Below are 15,997 nucleotides of genomic sequence, written 5' to 3'. Positions count from 1 at the left end.
GGTGCTACTCGACCTAAGTGCTGCTTTTGACACTGTCGATCACGTCATACTTAGAAGGGAGAGGTTATTATGTAAGTATAGGTGGCCATAAATCTGAGTGGACATCCATGACATGCGGAGTCCCGCAAGGCTCAATTCTAGCGCCACTCCTGTTCAACCTGTATATGCTCCCACTAAGCCAAATAATGAGAGAGAACCAAATTGCCTATCACAGTTATGCAGATGACACTCAGATCTACTTAGCTCTATCCCCTAATGACTACAGCCCCATTGACTCCCTGTGCAAATGCATTGATGAAGTTGACAGTTGGATGTGCCAAAACTTTCTTCAGTTAAACAAAGAGAAAACTGAAGTCATTGCGTTTGGAAACAAAGATGAAGTGCTCAAGGTGAATGCATACCTTGACGCTAGGGGTCAAACAACTAAAAATCAAGTCAGGAATCTTGGTGTGATTCTTGAGTCTGACCTTTGTTTCAGTAGTCATGTCAAAGCAATAACTAAATCAGCACACTATCATCTCAAAAATATCGCAAGAATTAGATGCTTTGTTTCCAGACAAGACTTAGAGAAACTTGTGCATGCTTTCATCACCAGCAGGGTGGATTATTGTAATGGCCTCCTCACTGGCCTTCCCAAAAAGACCATTAGACAGCTCCAGCTCATTCAGAACGCTGCTGCCAGGATTCTGAGCAGAACCAGAAAATATGAACATATCACACCAGTCCTCAGGTCTCTACACTGGCTACCAGTTACATTTAGGATTGATTTTAAAGTATTATTAATGGTATATAAATCACTCAGTGGACTAGGACCTCAATACATTACTGATATGCTCATTGAATATAAACCCAACAGATCACTCAGATCATTAGGATCACATCAGCTAGAAATACCAAGGGTTCACTCAAAGCAAGGAGAGTCAGCTTTTAGCTATTATGCCAGTCGCAGCTGGAACCAGCTTCCAGAAGAGATCAGATGTGCTCCAACAGTAGTCACATTCAAATCCAGACTCAAAACACATCTGTTTAGCTATGCATTTACTGAATGAGCACTATGCTGCGTCCGAACTGATTGCACTATATTATATATGCACTATTTTAATTATTTTCTATTTCTCTTGTTTTTATTCTTATTTTTAACTGTTTTATACTTTTCCTGTTTTATTCTTTTTCACACATTTAAACAGTTTTTATTAAAATCACATTTATTTTCTTTTAATTGATATTTTAAATTCATGTATCTTTGATTTTTGTTTTCTCATTTCTATGTAAAGCACTTTGAATGATCTTTGTGTATGAAATGTGCTATACAAATAAACTTGCCTTGCCTTGCCTTACCAGGGCTAAAGCACCATGTATCACCTGTTACACCATCTACTGCAACAAGCCTAGCAAGCTGTCAATCTGGGAGGGCCTAGGCTGAGACGTTTTTACCTGATGAAGGCTTCTTTCCAGAACTTCTCTCGTGTAAAAGTAGAAAGATCCATTTTCATAGAGCTCTCCGGCCCAGTCTTGACGTCGTGGTCTGTATGCTGGGTCGATGTTGATGGGAGACGTGCTTTTACCCTCTAATAACAATCAAAGAAAAGGTGATTTTTTTTATGTTTCTGAACAGAAGTTTTTGACAAAAGCTATAAAGGGGCGGTTTCCCGGACCAGGATTAGCTTAATCCAGGACTAGGCCTTAGTTTAATTAGGAAATATAACTAGTTTTAACAAACATGCCTTACTAAAAACATTACCTGTGTGCATTTTGAGGTAAAACAAACGGGACAGAGGTATTTTAAGATATGTCAGTGCAAGTTGTTTTCAGTTTGGAGAGCTCTTTGTTTAAGTCTAGGACTAGTCTAATCCCTGTCCGGGAAACCGCCCCAAAGAGTTTGGGCAACTTTATGTTTAGCACATAAGATTAATAAATCTTTCTGAAACACATTACATTCAAGTGATTTAATATGACAAATAGAATCTCACAATTAGACATCACTAACTGCATTGTAATAACAAAAATAATTAGTATTTTAAATATTTTGTTTACCTTTCTTGTTTACTTCACTCCAGCGAAACTGATGTCTGCGTACTGCTGAGAACACATATTCATAACCCTGTTCAGTGATCATCTGCAGAGCTTCTCTGATATGATACGGGTGCAGACATGGAGAGGTTGCCTGAATATGACAAACAATGTCCACCTCTATAAAAATATAAAAATAAAATGAATATGTAACTCATTCATCAGACTTTCATGATAAAGTCCTTATGCTAAAAGTATTAGGTATGTAGAGAAAAGGGTATTTTCACCAGGTCTTAGCCGGATGAACTCTTGGATGGTCTCCAGTGAGCTGGAGGAGTCTCTGGAAACTTCAGGACTGCGCCGATGAACTTTTGCTCCCCAGATTCTAGCAACACGTTCAATCTCATCGTGATCAGTAGACACCCAAACACTGCCAAACATCACATCAGCCATTTAATTACTGAAACTGTACTGTTTTTAAGCCAGAGCAATTAACTGTCAGACAAACAACACAAAACGTCTCAGTTACAACTGAAAATGAGATGCTGCTATCTCAGGGAACAGAGGCTACAGTCATAACAGAGACATTCCCTTTCAAGGGAACTCAATGTTGTATCATGAAAAGACACTTTGGGGAACGAATGCTCACTATGCCACGAGGATTGTGTCTGTCCCATTGTGAATTCTCACATTTTCATTAATGTTAAAACAGGAACCATCAGTATGTGGTGATAACGTTCGGGCCAGTAAAAAGTGTTGTAACTTGCCCTATCGGGCCAGTGCTTCACCCTCAGTCACTAAAATATGTTTTCCTCAATGTATTATTATTTATCTTGGAAGCAGACATTTACTTAGATAAAACACGACGAAATAAACAATTCAATATTTTGCACAGTTTGCTGTCAGTTTACAGATAAAGCAGAAAAGTTGGGAGCCTTTTTTCGTTGGAACATATCTGTTGTATATGTACACAATTATTTGACTTTTGAATTATTATTTTTAAGTATGTAACACTGACATTTTTTACTGGGGCCAGTGAAAATTTTGTCAGGGCAAGTGAAAACCTGAACCAGTGGCCCGACCGGGCCAGTATAAAAAATTATTTGCGTTGAGCCCTGTTGAATGTTTGTTTATTTTTGGTGGTAAATTAGTCGTTAGAATAATCGATTTATCTATAAATTAGTCGATAGATTAGTCAATATAAAAAATAGTTGTAATTTTCAGCCCTAGCTGCATGTAAACATACCTACTGATTTCAGTTGGCTCCCCTTGCAAATAGCGCACTAACTCTGAGTCTGCAGGCCATTTGCATTCACATCAACTTGATAATCTTCCTGGGCGAGATTGTACTTTATATTTTTCATAGTTTGTGACGTGCACACCACCACAGGTTGCACTTCACCACCGAGGTTGTGCGGTGGTTATGACAACCGTCACAGCCCTAATGGGAACAAAAATTGCCAAAATTTCCTCCTGTTTGTCACACCAAACTTGTAATGCTCCCATTCCTGACCAGTGAGGCCCACCCCACACTTTAAGAAATGCTGCTGTAAGTCAACATGCCCCAAGGCGTCATTAACGGCAGGGTTAATGCATTGATTTTCTGTGGGCTCCTTGGGGGCGCAGATTTGCTCTGTCCCCTGGAGGGGCGCACCTTTTAGAGCCCTGACTGACCACCAGGGCCTCTTAGCGGCAGCCTTAGAGTTAGCTGTAATTACCATTCAAGGTCAGTTTTACATCATTAATCTGTGGCTGCTGTTCTAACCCCCAAGGCTGCTATAAGGAGCTGCTTAGTTGGAGGCTTCAGGGATGAGAGATAATATGAAGTAAGAGAATCTTCCACTTGTGGCAACATCCCATAACTATTCTCTTTATAGCCTATTATGTTTTAAAAACTTGATGAAGTGCTTGTGTAAACTTGGGCACTTGAGAATGGCCTTTTACATGATTTGCATAATAAGCATCAGGAAAGAAAGGAAATCAGGAAAGAAAGGAAGCCTCCAGTTTTGAGATTGAACTCATTTTGTAAGAAATCGCTTTCATCTAATTTGATGGATGATATAGGGCCCTATTTTAACGATCCAAGCGCATTGTCTAAAGCGCACAGCGCAACATCTAAATTGGCGTGTCCGAATCCACTTTTGCTAATTTAACGACGGGAAAAATGGTTTATGCGCCAAGCGCATGGTCGAAAAGGGTTGGTCTTATTTTTTTTATGAGCAATGGGAGTATTTTGGGCGTAACGTGCAATAAACCAATGAGAGTCTCAGCTCTCATCCCCTTTAAAAGCCAGTTGCACTGGCTCTATGTTTAATCCCTATTTAGATGACGGACTTTGTAAACTGAAAAACTAAGTGGAGGAAGAAGATCCACAGTTTAAGATTAATGTTAAATAATTGTGTTGTTTTTCACTTGTATTGAAATTGTTTTTTTTTATTAAAACCCTTAAAACCCGTTTTCTTTTAGTCATGGAAGTAAAAAAGCAGGCTCTTAATTGCTTTAAATGTATGGCTATCCAATATCATCAAAATTAATTTACAAGTATGTAAGAAAAGGTTTGTACTGAAAAAATACTTTATTTGTAACAAACAGGAGATAAAGAATTTACAAGTGGCTCTCCACACGTTTCAGCACTCGGTCAGCGTCAGTTTTTTTTAAAGCATTACTTAAAAATGTTTCTCATCCCACCATATCCACAGGTACAGAGTCATCATATACAATAAATCTGTTTAGGTAGCATTTTAAAAAAACATTTAAAAACAGATGCATTTGTTTAAAGCAAAGCATTTATTTACTTACCAGGCTACAGGTAAAGCAACTCCTTACGCCTTCTAACGTCTCATCATCGGTCCTCATTTATGTTCAAGAGACTAAATAATAATCTTTTATGTTCAATCCTTTAATTTTTCTGTTTTAAAGCATGTATGTAATAAGCAAACCCATGTTGTCGCCCTGTTTATAGGCGCATATTGGCGCACATTAACTTTAGACCAAGTTTTTGTTGGTCAATGGCGTAGTCCAGTACTATTCAAATCTTACCCTGGAGGGCCAGAGCACTGCATAGTTTAGCTCCAACCCTAATCAAACTTAACCTCCTGTGATTGTCTAGTGATCATGAAGACCTTGATTAGCTTGCTAAGGTGTGTTTGATCAGGGTTGGAGCTAAACTATTGCAGTGCTCTGGCCCACCATAGGGGGCACAAATGCATTTGCTATTTAAACAACGTGGCGCTAAACGTGAAAATGATAATTGCGCAGGGTGAAAACTAGCGAAAGACACATGCGCTCTATTGCGCCGGGTGTAAGATAGAGCCCATGGTTTCTTTAATAAATTATTTGGATGCACAAACTCTTGTGACATTCCCCAAGTGTCATTTCATGATGCAGCATTGAGTTCCCTCAAAAGGAACATACAGTATATTATTATCTTATTTGTTTTATATGCTTTTGTTGTTGTTGTTTTTCTTTTCTGGGTTTTCTGTTTTCTTTGTATAGAAGGTTTTTTTATGTACATTTTTAATTCATTCATTAAATGATAAAATTAAAATTAAAACCGCAAAATATCTGCCAAAATTGAATATTAAATGGTAAAGTAGCAATGCTAAAGCTTTATTTGTCATTGTACAAGTACAACGAAATTACAGCCATCAACCTGTCCATACATACAATACACAAAAACAAGGGGGTAGACAGAACAGGTCGACAGAGCATTAAGAAGAAGTACAGCATTACATGAGGTATGGGAGGACAAAAAAACAAACCCTCAGACTATGCTCCAAAAGGAGTACAGTTTGGGAACAAGGAAAAAAATACCTCAGCAACATAAACACATAGTCAGTATACCTTACAACATAAACAACACACCACTTGCAACACAAACAACACACCACTTGCAACACGATAGGGGGGAGTGGGGGTTTGAGATAGCCCAGCGCAGGCAAGCAGCCATCCGGTCCTGTAGCCATAGGGCGCTGGTCACAGTCCCGCCTGTCCGGCTGGGGGTTACAAAGCGGCAAAGGCTAGGGATTTGGGTACTGGTTGGTGATTGCATATGTGTGTGTGTCTGTGTGTAAGAGTTCGTGTGTGTGTGGGCCTTGAGAGAGTCGCTTCGCTTGGCATCCAAATCTCGGTGCCTCAGTCCGCCGGATGTTAAAGCGTTAAAATAGCAGATTGCTGTGGAGACAACCTTGATTAGGTCCAAACAGAGTCAACAATCATCAGGTGTCTGTGGGAGACGGGGAAGGGAATGCAAGAGCGTCTCGCTGCAGTGCTCTTCCGGGGGAGTTGTTGTTCTAGCAGCGACCTTGGCCGAGGCCAGTGCTGAATAAGGGGGGCCGAAAGCAGATAAGATTGGAATTATTTGGTCTTGGGGCGAGTAGCCGCATTCCTTTACACGACTACTCTCTTAGTCCATTCTGGTCCATCACCTTTTTCAAATCCGTGAGCATCTCCTTGATGTTATCCATATGGCGGGTCATTTCCAAGTTATTATCCAAAATGCGGTTAATAGTCCCAGCCTGAATGCTGACCGCTCTGTCCACTGCTTCAATCATCCCGGGCAGCTTTTTTTAGCTTTAGGTAGCTGTCACCATCTTCCTAATTTCTCGATAAACCAGGGCAAAGCATAATCCAGTCAGCAAACCCCATGTTATCATGGTTCCGAATAGATAGATATCTTCAATGTCCTCCACGGAAAGAGCCGCCAGACACACGACCTGCCACCTCTCCCATGCGTCCATTGTGTAGCCAGCTGCGAACGTTCCGGCAGGGCAGACAGGTTCCCCCGAACCCAAGCTTCTCGTCGAGAATATGGTGTCAATTGCGTTGAGAGACCAGTTGATCAAATCCATGATTTTTAGTTTCAAGAGCAGTGAGGAGAAAGTCTCTTAAAGTTAAGACACAAGACACTTTCTTTGATCTCTTGAAAGAAATGTGATATGATGTGTCATAACTGTTTTATCAGTGGTGTATAAAGACCTTACATAATGAACTGGATTTCTTTACCTTTATTATTTACTCACACCACCTTTAAATGCAAATATTTTACAGGTGCTGGTCATATAATTAGAATATCATCAAAAAGTTTTTTGAATTCCATTCAAAAATTGAAACTTGTATATTATATTCATTCATTACACACATTACACATATTTCAAATGTTTAATTGTTATAGTTTTGATGATTATAACTGACAACTAAGGAAAATCCTCTAATCAGTAAATTAACTCAAAAACCCGGAAAGGCCTTTTAATGGCCTCTCAATCTAGTTATGTAAGATACACAATCTTATATAATATAAAAGTTTCAGTTTTTGAATGGAATTAGTTAAATAAATCAACTTTTTGATGATATTCTAATTATATTACCAGCACCTTTATTTTCATTAAAATTTTCAAGGTGAAAATGCATCTTCCTTGCCAAATTGAAAAATAAAAAGCAACTGATGATTTGACATTTCATTATCTTGAGAGAAGACTGCCAATATTAAAATTAAAAGGCAACCATGATAAAAGAACCAACAAATACATTTTTAAAAGGCATTTTATTAATGCTCACGCAATAATAGTGACAAAAGCTATAATTAACTGTAAGCACGTTAACTATAAGCACATTAACCCGTGGAAAATGGCGGTGTGTATATCGCGAGGCTCAGTGTCTTACCAGATTTCAGAAATTAGTGTTAATTTACCTGGTTATTTCCTTCTACAGCTACAGTAAACAGTCACTTTTGGACATCAAGAAAGGGTGTGCCATAGTTTTGGATCATCCTTTTGACTTTAACGAACTTCCCCTGGAGTTACTGAAATCACCACGGACAAGCAGATCACTCGCACTGGGTCCTAAGCTTAGGCTAAACTCACATCAACCAGCTTTGCTCAGCATCTTCCTTGCCAACGTACGGTCTCTGATGAACATGACGGATGAACTAAAGATCTGGACCCTCACACAGAAATGGCTTATGGACTGCAATGTTATGTTCTACACTGAAACATGGCTCTGCAACAATTTTCCAAACAGCATAGTGAATATGGAGGGCCGCTCCTTCTACAGGGTTGACAAAGTTGCTAAGCAGCTACTGGTAAAAACAAAGGTGGTGGAGTATGCATTTATGTAAACAAATCATGTTGTATAGACTCTGTCACTGTAGGTACCCACAGCTCTGCTGATTTGGAGTTCCTGATTTTCAAATTCTATTCTACCGACCACGTGAGTTTACCTGCGTTGTTCCTGCAGCAGTTTATGTACTGCCGGACGCTAATGCTAATGTGGCTATAAAAGAGCTTTGGGCTGCTATTAGAAAATTACAAACCTTGCTCCCGGATGGGGCCTTTATTGTTGCTGGGGACTTTAATCACTGCACTTTCAGATCTGTTCTCCCTAAATTCAACACAGTCTCACACCCATGGCGTCAATATTTGACGACACTTGACCATGCGTCAATATGTTGACGCGGAGGGTATACCTTTCGCGTCACTTTTTGACGAACTGGGGACTTCAATACTATTAGGTACGCGAAATTAAACAGTTGTCAACTGACATTGGGGTTAGGGATAGGTTTGGGTAGGGATGTCATTATGTAAATCTAACCCTAAACCGACGCAAAAATGGTAGAAAATGGTAAGAAAATAGGAAAGAGAATTTCGCGTACCTGATAGTATTGAAGTCCCCAGTTCGTCAAAAAGTGACGCGAAAGGTATACCCTCCGCGTCAACATATTGACGCATGGTCAAGTGTCGTCAAATATTGACGCCATGGGGTGAGACTGGGTTGCTAAATTTAACCAAAATGTCTCCTGCACTACAAGGGGGCATAAAACTTTGGACCATGGATATACTAATGTGACTGATGCCTACAAAGTCACATCGTTGCCCCACCTGGGTCCTTCTAACCACCTCTCTTTGTTCCTGCTCCCAAATATTGTCATGATTCTGCCAGCTTATTCTTTGTTTAATCTAGTCTTGTGGCAGGATCATGACATGCCCATGTTCTGTGTGAGATCACGTGGTCGGAGTATTGGTTTTACTAGACCACATGCTCCCGGTGTCTTGTCACTTTTACCTCGCTCCCTTGTCATCCTCATTGTTTGATCCATGTCACCTGTTGTATTCATTAGTTCTCCCCTATTTAAGGTCTTTGTGTTTGTAACTCTGTGCCTTAAAATTAAAAACCTGACTTGAATTAACCAAATGTATCAGTCCCGCTTAAATTAGTTCCATAACGATTAGTTGAGGTTTAAGCAGTCCTACTAATTTGAACGAGGCTCGTGAAGTCAACATAATTGCGTGTGCACGCTATTCTTGAGCAGCCCTAGGGGTCGAGTGTGTATCAAATCGAGAAAGGTTAAAGAGAGAGCTGTGATTTGTAATAGAAATGTATAAAGAATGTATAAATGTATACAGAACTATTGACTAAAAATGATAATACTGTTGCAGTAAACAAAACCATATAAAAGGCTGGGAAGTCATACGGACTAAATACTTTCATGCAGCAACTAAATTTAACACTCTGGGGTCGACGCAGGCGCCGCAAACTCTTTATTTTTCAATCACTCCGCAAAGAGACTTAAATTACTCTGCTGATTTTTGACATACAGATATGATTTATACATCATTTAAAACGTTTATGTGTCTAGTTTTTTTCTGTCCACTCCCAATATAAACAGAATGTTGTGCTTTTAGCAAAATTAAGAAAATAAACATGATGCGCATTTTGTTCTCTCTCCCTCAGTGAAGTCCTTTCAGAAACGCGTCAGAAAAATTAACCCTCTGGGGTCTAAGGGGTTTTTAGGGCCCTGGGGAAGTTTTTACATGCACTACATTTGTGCTTTTTTCAGTTGCTTAAAAACATATTAATGGCAAAAGTCTCATAACACTGTGTTCATCACAAACTGGGCTACAATATCATATAATCAACATGTATATACATGTTTGTATTTTTGAGAGAAAAATGTTTATGCATGGTTTTTGAAAAAGCTAAATTTTTAAGTCACTGATTAACTCCACAAAACTATTTCTAAACATGTTTTCCCAAGACTTTTCAAAACAGGATCTAGTAGTCTAGTATCGGTTTTCAATCTCACTTACATCATTTAAAAGGAGACATTCCAAGCATTATGTAGACATTTATCTTTTGTTTCTACGACAAGTATTTGTTAAGTTACAGTTTATTTTTCTGACGCGTTTCTGAAAGGACTTCACTGAGGGAGAGAGAACAAAACGCGCATCATGTTTATTTTCTTAATTTTGTGAAAAGCACAACATTCTGTTTTTATTGGGAGTGGACAGAAAAAAACTAGACACTTTAACGTTTTAAATGATGTATAAATCATATCTGTATGTCAAAAATCAGCAGAGTAATTTAAGTCTCTTTGCGGAGTGATTCAAAAATAAAGAGTTTGCGGCGCCCGCGCCGCCGTCGACCCCAGAGTGTTAACTGTAACTTAACAAATACTTCTCATAGAAACAAAAGATACATGTCTACATAATGCTTGGAATGTCTCATTTTAAATGATGTAAGTGAGATTGAAAACAGATATTGTCATTCGGTGTAAACTGTATGAGATGGAGGAGAGGTACAGTCTTTCTCCTGTTACCTGTTTAACTGTAATGAGATGAGATCGCCACACCCCCGCGCCATTGAAGTGAACGAGCAAAAACATCCATATGCATGACTCGTGCCTCCTGCAGTCAATGGATACGAAATCCACAATCCAGTCTCTCCATTCCTTGTTGTTTCATCCAATTGCACCAAACGTGACATCTAAATCCTTATTTACTTGCGTATGTGTGTCAGTGTCTCCAGACGCGAGTGTTTTCTTTGTTCTTCCGTCAAACAGTTGACGCGATTGGAACGCACATACACAAACACACGAGTCAGGAAACTCTACGCGCTTTTTGGTATTCTTATAAAATATGCGATTGCAAACAGTACAATCCTTATTTAGTTGCGTCAAAGCGCATATCTCCGCACAGCAAGTTTATTAAACACAGGATCACTCGCATGTGCACACGTTCACTGCATTCATTATCAACATGTGAGGTAATATATATTGTGTGTGTGTGTGTGTGTGTGTGTGTGTGTGTGTGTGTATTTACATTATAATGAAAAGTAAACCTTATCATGGTTTTACTACAGAGAAAGTTACATTCCTGTTGAACATCCCCACAAGGCTCATTATGTGGCTCATTATGCAACTCTTTTGTCTTTCAGCTGTCAATCACTGATTATTCAGGAGCTTTCCCGCCTCCACGCATACAGCCTTTCCCAAGCAAAAGTGTCTTAGAAATTGTAAATCAATATATTGCTTTATGTGAATGAGTAGGCCGAATGATTTTCACATCATTTTGAAGAAAAAAACTCTAGACTACTAGATCCTGTTTTGAAAAGTCTTGGGAAAGCATGTTTAGAATTAGTTTTGTGGACTTATATCAGTGACTTAAAAATTTTGCTTTTTCAAAAACCACGCATAAACATTTTTCTCTCAAAAATACAAACATGTACATACATGTTGATTATATGATATTGAAGCCCAGTTTGTGCAGAACACAGTGTTATGAGACTTTTGCCATTAATATGTTTTTAAGCAACTGAAAAAAGCACAAATGTCAGTGCATACTGCCCTTCACTTTTTTATTATTTATAATAAACTGTGTAACCTATATTTAGCTAAGGAATGATTAAAAAAAGTACTTTGTGTGGGGGCACATTAAAAAGCAGCAATTTGAGTTGACAAAAAAGAAACAGGTGAAAATAAAACATAAATATAAACATATTGTTTATAATGGTAAGTAGTCTACATAAGCATTAAAGCATAATCAACTGTTAGAAATGTCTAATTTCATGATGCTAGTTGCCAAAGAAGACTGAAGTTGACTGGCACTGAGATCAACTGTGTGCCTTATAAAAAAATCAAGAGGTCACTGATCGAATGGTGGGTGGACAGCTCTGAATTCACATCATCTACAGTAGTACAAGGAATGACTGTGTAAAAGGTTGATATGTTAAACATATTCTTGACCAATCACTACTACATGACATGTTATACGTAACATTTCTATTTTATAGTGAGGGCAAATTATGTGTGAGTTATAATGCCACAATTCATTATGTTAAACCATGGGAGTATGAGAAATTTTAAACCACTGGTTTATTCTCTGTGTTAAAGTGTTGATAGATAAAGTTTCATCAGTGGTTTTAGGGTAAGGCTTAGTTGAAGAGAGGCCTGCGGTATAAGCATATTATAAGTCTGAAGCCCTACTTGTGTGGTGAGGTGCCCATAGTGTGAATTTACCGACATATATTGTTTGCAGAACAATGATACTTAAAACAAAATGCCAAGTGCATACAGTACCATCAAATAATTACACTTTCTGTTCCTACAAAATGCAGATAACAAAGACATTGTACAATTCCTCCCTATTTACATATGAAAAAGTTGGAACTGGAAATGTAACAATTGGAGAAAGATACAATAAGCTACTGTAGATCCTTAAAATAACTTGCCTTGACTAAAGAGACAACACTCAACTGCACCAATAAAAAAATAAAACAATTAAATGACTGTACTTGACTTGTGTGTATATTTAAATTACATGACAGACAATCAGCATTTCTTTTGAATTGTATGTCAATACACTGTAATTATATGGATTTAGATACAACATTTTTTTTTACATGTCTATTTATTGTATTAATTATTATTGTAACAAATTGTGTTCAATTTTGTTTTTAAATTAAGTTATGTTTTACACTGATAGTGGTCAAATAAAAGAGAGTCAGTGATAATATCATAGTATTTACAGCTCAGTGTTAGTGGAAATCTAGTTAAACAACAACTGAGGCTTAGCCTGACAGTTAGCTTGCCCCTAGTCTCACGTAGCCAGACATTAGAAAAGTGCACATGCAAAAGCCTTATGGGCATTAAGACCCTGGGGAATCAGTGCACGTGAGATACCGAGTGTGTTCACTTTGCTCCGCGTTAAACAGTTTTTTCATACTCAAACATTTCCGTTTGAACGACACAACAAATCGATTATGAAATTGCTGGTTCCCTCATAACCAGCGACAAACTTTTGTCATCCAGGAACTGCCCCAGCTCTGCATAGGTTTCGGCGTTTTTCTTCCTCGTCTTACTCAAAAGACTCGCTTAAAATAGTCAAATAGCCCAAAAACTTTGACTCCCACAGCTCGTAGTATTTTAATCTCCGTCAAAGACTAATCAAGACAAGCGGCTCATCATGCTTTCATTTTCTCTGTTTTCCATCTTACTTGCATGAAAGAACATTTGCTGTGGAACTAGGAATTCCCTTTCAAGGGATACTTGACACTGTGTCGTAATGACATTATGGGGAACGCTATGCAGCGTGACGCACATGAATATTCTTTCAAACTAGGTCTATATATAGACGCCGGCAGATGACGTCATGTGACGTTGCAACCCGAGGCTATAAATAGGCGGAGATAATGTAGGTCAAACAGCTTTTGCTATTTTCAGCGAACGCTTGTGTGAATGTGTCTAATTCTATATCTAGTGAGATTAGATTAGATTAGTTTAAAAAACTAGGAAAACATGGATAGAGAAAGGAATTTAGAAGTGTGTTACCCCCTGTCCTAGATTATTATTGACGGGGATAGCACAAGCTTTGTGTGTGTGTGTTTGGTGCGGACTACACGCACGCTTTCCCCTAGGGAGAAAATGTCATTCAAATGCTCCGCTCTCGATGGTTTTGTTTAATCAAACAAACCCGCAAGCTCGTGTTTCAACGGGTGCCCGTGAGTCGGCTTCACCCGTTTTAACCGAGAGTGCTGTGAATTACTCTAGTTCTGAGGATCTAGATGTAATTAATGTTTATACTGAAGGTCTGGTGTTTTTCGCTGCTTTTTCTGGACAAAGGCCGCCCACGAGCTGTTTGACCGACATGTCAAACAACCAATCACAGTTTGTTTCGTCTAGCATCACGTCTCGGACTCCCCACAATAACGAGCCGGCTTGTAACAAGTCAGTTATTAAAATAACCAGCCGCAACCGAATAGCATCTAAATAAACAACATTACTCACCATAGAACAACGTTATGCACTTCATCAACAGCCACACCAATAAGACGCTCCCGTTAAACGTCTGTTTGAAGCATATCTCTCCACTGTTTAACACCTACAAGCAATTCAGGAGAACCAAACTTTTTGATTCCACTAACTACCTCAAGCAAAACTCTTGGACGTCTTTTAGAGAGTCTATGTCGCGAACTTTGCATATTTTTGAGAATCCAATGTTTAGCTGATCATGATAACTGGTGGTGGTTATCCACGTGAACACGACTGATTCTCTTCCTCAATGGAACGTCAGAGCTTTGTTATCCAGGGACCAAAACTAAACGCGACACTCGCTTCTCCTGGAAATCTGGTTTATTTCAACTAATCAAAACGACTTCAAAATTCTCGCAGGGTTTCCAGAAAAGTGTACGAAAAACATAAGATGTTTAGCCAACAGTCTGTGGGCGTGGCGTCTGAGGCTGAGACTAGCCTTCCCCGGACCAGGCTAGTTTCCAAGCATAAGTTGCCATAGTGACTGAGTTCCAACTTTTTCAAGTTTGCTTAATGGAACCGAATCGACTGACAATAAGTCTGACTTAAAGGGACACAAGGCAGGATTTTAATTTAATAAATCGTCTTCGAAAGTCGGTATATGGTTACACGACTCATTACATGACGAATGAAGACTCTCTCGCCCGCCCCTACCATCTGTAGGCAGAATACCCCACTTGCAAGTTCGCTGTATCCGACCCGGTGTCCTTTAGTCTCGCAAAGTCTCAGATATCGCGAGAAGCAGGATCACTTTACGGCAAACAACACAGAGCCAGAGGAGGCGGTGCTTCTATACTCTTTGAGGTGGTGGAGAGAAACACGGAACGCGGCTAGTGATTGTTTCAAATGGCAGAGCCGGGGAAGAAGCAGCGAAAACCCTTGACTGAAGAGTCCAAGAAAAAGAAAAGAGCTTCAGACCGAGCGAGGGCTCGAACACGTATAAATATTGGTTAAGCGTTTTCTGAATGGCGAGAGTTAAAAGACAATGAAGACTCCATGTCAGAAGCAAACCTCGCATAAGTAACAATTTTATTTTTTATTTTGTGTATGGTTGTACTTTCATTATAATCTGTAAATGTGTTGTTTACTGTATTTCCAGAAACGGTCGATGAAGTTTTTTGGTATTTCTATAAATGTATATTACGGGGTAGCTAGGTGGCTAGCAGAGATCATTTGTTTGGTAGCAAACATGGGTATAGTTTTATAGGTAGTCAGTTCTTACACCTCTTTTATTTTTTGTGTTGCCGCGCGTCATAGTGTTTGGTTGGTAAAAAGATGTATTCTAAGATTTTCTATGATTGTCGCAGTTCTCAGCACGTTAAGTGGCTAGGGGAGATTTTGGCTTTATATAGCTGGATGCTGCCCTGCTATGTGGCTAATTTAGCTTGCACATTGCATCCAGGTGCTACTTTGCTTTTATTTGGCGCAGGTGTAGCTTGTTTGCAGTGCGCTACATAGTGTAGAAGCCGATGGCTCACCGATCGCATTCTGTATGTTACAATCCCTCGTTAATTACAATGAAGCCTAAACTCAAACTATTTTCCGTGACCGTCTTGTTTGTAAATATAAAAATTACGTGGGCTGACCAAGTTACTGTTAGTGACAACCCAACCCCCTCCCACCCTCCAAACACACACATCAATGTGTAGTCAATAGACACACAAGTGTAGTCAACAGACAAATATTGCCTAATTTCAAAGCATTCCACAACAATTGCCAATATGCATACAATTTTACAATGTTCTGTTAGAAATGTTGCAAAAATGATGTCGTATTTTTTTCTAGTTACAAGCGCTGGCAGGTAACATCCACACAAAGGAAGACACACTCCAGACTACCAAAACCACCCGTTTCCAGTATCACAGAAGACTCTGATTGAGACCAGTAAGTTTTCTTTTCCAGGCT

General features: G+C 39.1%; 1 protein-coding gene across 1 annotated transcript in view; it reads right to left on the bottom strand.

Moving 5' to 3' along the window:
• The window catches only part of LOC135718173 (N-acylneuraminate cytidylyltransferase B-like), a 55,426-nt gene that overhangs the window by 25,460 nt on the left and 13,969 nt on the right, over positions 1-15,997 (bottom strand). The window contains exons 3-5 of the mRNA XM_065240443.2: positions 2,298-2,440; positions 2,035-2,190; positions 1,435-1,568 (exon numbers count right to left, since the gene is read on the bottom strand). Of these exons, the coding sequence (XP_065096515.2) occupies positions 1,435-1,568; positions 2,035-2,190; positions 2,298-2,440 (433 nt within the window). The remainder of the gene's footprint in view (positions 1-1,434; positions 1,569-2,034; positions 2,191-2,297; positions 2,441-15,997) is intronic.

Source organism: Paramisgurnus dabryanus, chromosome 10 (assembly GCF_030506205.2).
Source record: "Paramisgurnus dabryanus chromosome 10, PD_genome_1.1, whole genome shotgun sequence".
Taxonomy (NCBI): domain Eukaryota; kingdom Metazoa; phylum Chordata; class Actinopteri; order Cypriniformes; family Cobitidae; genus Paramisgurnus; species Paramisgurnus dabryanus.
This window is presented reverse-complemented; position numbering and strand designations above follow the sequence as displayed.